The sequence below is a fragment of the Neophocaena asiaeorientalis genome, unplaced genomic scaffold (genome assembly GCF_003031525.2).
Source record: "Neophocaena asiaeorientalis asiaeorientalis breed wild unplaced genomic scaffold, Neophocaena_asiaeorientalis_V1.1 scaffold927, whole genome shotgun sequence".
Taxonomy (NCBI): domain Eukaryota; kingdom Metazoa; phylum Chordata; class Mammalia; order Artiodactyla; family Phocoenidae; genus Neophocaena; species Neophocaena asiaeorientalis.
In genome coordinates, this window is record NW_020174785.1 from 338075 (window position 1) to 341960 (window position 3886).

Consider the following 3886-nt stretch of genomic DNA (forward strand, 5'->3'; position numbering starts at 1 on the left):
AAAGGCACATCTGATTTCCAAGAGCTGATAGGAAATATAGGAAATGTGTTCTTCCAAAAGATGTATCTACAAATGGAAATGGAGAAAAGGCATAGGTAAGTTTGTGAATCTGAAATGTGCTCAGTAATGGAGGAGTAGAGGAATTTAGAATGTTTGAGGACCTCGCTATAGAGATCGAGGTTAAGGACAGCCCTATTCTTTCATAACATATCTTTTAGTAGACAGAATATTCCGAAATGAAATATTAGGTCTTTGTGACCTTGGCTAAGGCTCAGTTCCTTCATCTGTAGAATGGGGATAATAATAGCACTACCTCATAAAGTTCTTGTGAAGTTAACATGAATTAAAAACATGTAGAACAAGAGCTCTACAAATGTTGGCTACTGTTATTATCGTTATTATTCTATTATAGAAATAGGCCTTCTGCAGAACACAGCTTTACAGACTAATTGAGCATGTAAAAGGGTAAAAGGTTTCCTCTGAAGTAATAAATCCTGAGTACTCCATCTTTCCTATTAATTATCACAGACTCCTAGAAATCGCACGGCTAGTCAATTTCAACATAATGCAAATGTTGCTGACTGTTCTTTTGAAAATGGGTTTTGAGTTGTTTGTTTTGGATACGAGAAAATTTATCAGATGACTTCAATATGCTGTCTTCCATCATTTCTTGAGATTTGCCACTTAATAGCTGTAAAATGCTTGATATTTATGGACTACTAATTAAGTCATCTGCAACGCAGGCCAAGTTGCACTCTGTGGCCATAACTCCAACATCTTTTTTTTTGCTCTTCTTTTTAGCTGTGCTTGTCAGGTCATCATAAAGGCCAACTCTTCTTTAGTGCCCACCAAATTGATCAGCAGCATCAAAAGTAAAATACATGGCAACCTCACTCATGGAAACTTCACACCAGATCAGTTGATGTTATTAGCAAAGTCTGAACACGTTGCAGTGAAAAAACTAGGTAATTTCCATTGGGTATTTCCATATAAATTCACTCTTTGTTATAAAGCTCCAAATGCATACATAGTAAGAGATTCTGCCTTCAGAGGGGGAGAGAAACTGTCTTCAGTTTCCTTTCCACATCCTCAGTGCTCGTCTTGCCCTGGCAACCTTTCTACCTGGAAGAGCTTATAAAAACGAGTGCCAGAGGGGTTACCAGAGACCATCGATCCGCTCTGGATATTAGCAGCGGCCAGTTCATCAATGGAGTGGGCGGACTGTTTCTCTTGCTTAAATACACCAGAGAGGGAGAGGAAGGCGTCTTACATCCTCACTCAGAGAGAAAACTGGGATGGTTGGGCAAGGCTGGCTGGCCCGCTTCTCCGGCCACCCTGATTTCTGGAATCAGGGTCATAAACCTCGTGGGTGGTCAGTAAAAACTGGGACCTTGGGAATTCCCTGGTGGCCCAGTGGTTAGGACTCCATGCTCTCACTGACGTGGGCCCAGGTTCGACCTCTGGTCGGGGAACTAAGATCCTGCAAACCGCGTGGCGTGGCCAAAACAACTACCTCCCCCCGCAAAAAAAAAAAAAACCCTGGGACCTTACCACATAAACTTAGCTCAGGACATGTCTCCCTTAATGTGACAACACTTGGCAGCAAAACCTTGCCGTCAGCATCAACAAGAGAACAGAGCACCCTGGTCTGTACTACCAATGACAAACACACTGAGTTTTCTAAAACCAAATCCGCCCCAGAGCCCATTAAGAAGGGAGGCGCCACCAGAAAAAGAAGCCAGCCTTTAGCCTCCTGTCACTGCACCTCAAACTATTAACAACTGCCACTCAAAAGGAAGGCAATCGACAGGTGGGGACTGATTTGATTTTTTACTCTACATCCCTTTGCGTGGCTTGATTTTTTTCAATGCCTATGTACCATTTTAATAGAGCCAAAGCAGAAAAACTGGCCCATCAAGTGGTAGTTTTAAGGCAAAGGACCAAATGTGAGATCGTACTGGGAGCCTTATTTAAAAAAAAAAAAAGATTCCATTTAATGTTATTTTCAGCCTGGTTTAAATTGCCTGGTAGAAAACTTTCCCCTTTTATTAGCTGATGTTTACGTGCAGGGTAATAATGTTGGGTGATAATGGATGTTCATGAAACTTTTAAGTGCCTTTTGCCCTTTCAAATGTGCATACATTTTCTCTGTAGAGCCCAGAAAGTGCAAAGCTGAAGAAACGGCCTCTAAATACAAAGGGACATATAAGTGGCTCTTAACCCACCCTACCGAGACAGCCCAAACTAGATGCATAAAAAATCAGGATGGAAACGCTACTAGAATCTGGTATGTACCAGCCGAGTTCTAATTGAGAGTTCAGATACATAAAGGTCTGCTTAATTGGGAGCATGTTTCCATGTCATTTGATCATGCTCCCTCCCTTTCTTTCTTTTACCTTGTGGACCTACTTAAGCATACACATGCCATACAATAACATTCCAGAAAAAATTTCAAAACAGAAGAGAAAAAAAAAGCACCCATAATCCCACGACCTGAACACAGCTTTTTTAAGTTGTCGTATTTTTCCATTTGGCCTTTCACCGTATGCCCTTTAAATTTTATGTAGTGGTATTCACCGTCCTTATGGCACTAATGTCATTCACCCTTTCACTCAATGGTTTATCAAACGTTTTCCATGCTTTACATTCATCTTCTTAATGACTTTCAAAAACCTGCCTCAGACGCTACCTCATTGATGGGCCATAATAATTTACTAAATCACTCTTCTATTGTTGACTTTAACATTTTCCTTTTTAAAATCATCAGCCCCTCTTTTCCTACTCTCTGCTACTGATTTATGCCATTAACTTAAGTGGGCAGGCCAGGGGGGCAGCAGGTTTTGACAAAAGTTTAAAAATTCTCTTTTGGAGGGTGACATCTTGGACTGGGTCCTACCTCTTCCTGCCTGCATGTAATCACTTAGCAAGTCGTGCAGCTTTTGTGGTCATAATCAGAGCTCACATCTACCCTTTCTTCTCCTACCCCACTGCCACTCCCTGGGTGCCTACGATTAAAGTAGTCTCCTTGCCTTCTAACTGCCCACTACCCCCCCAGCTACACTCCACCAGCGTGATTTTCCTAAAGTCTGGCTGGCATCGTTCCAATCTCCCACGCCAGTTCCATATTGCCTCAAGAATTAAGTCCAAACCCCTAAAGTACTCATAGACCTGCAGGCTCCTTTCCCTAACATGCACTCCAGCCAACAAGGGCCATTGCCACTCTGGACTTGCATCTCTTTCTCTGCTTGTGTTATTTTCTCTGCTTGGTTGCATATGTATGTGCATATGTGGATCTTAGATAAGAGGTAACACGTGCTATACATGCTGTTCTGCACCTTGCTTTTTCCTCTTAACATTATATTGCAGATATTATCATACTAGTATATGATAATATAATACACATTCTTTTTTCCACTGAGTTGTATTAACTGCATGAATATTCTACAATTGATTTCTTTAGCCTGTTGCCTGCGGATGGTAATTTAACTTGATAATTACACTTTACTTTGAAAATACTGCTGTAATGGATATCATGCATGTGTCATTTTGTGCAAGTATGGTATTCTTGAAGCATAAATTCCTAAAAGTAGAATTGCTGGGTCAGTCATACTTTTCTTTAAGATAAATTATCTTTATTTGCTATGCCAAAACATTTTTATTTTTATTTTATTTTTTATTTTTTTAACGGTTTTCCTTTTTTTCTTTTAGTATTTTTTAAATTGAAGCATAGTTAATTTACGATGTACAGCAAAGTGATTCAGTTATACATGTGTAAATATATATATTCTTTTTCAGATTCTTTTCCATTATACGTTATTAAAAGATATTGAGTAGAGTTCCCTGCGCTATACAGAAGGACCTTGTTGTTTATATATTTTATTTTATT

At 39.8% G+C, this 3886-nt stretch overlaps 1 protein-coding gene across 1 annotated transcript in view; it reads left to right on the forward strand.

Annotated features, from left to right (window-relative positions):
• Positions 1–3886, forward strand: part of ADGRG4 (adhesion G protein-coupled receptor G4) — a 68473-nt gene that overhangs the window by 25702 nt on the left and 38885 nt on the right. The window contains 2 exon segments of the mRNA XM_024760090.1: positions 802–965; positions 2155–2287. Of these exon segments, the coding sequence (XP_024615858.1) occupies positions 802–965; positions 2155–2287 (297 nt within the window).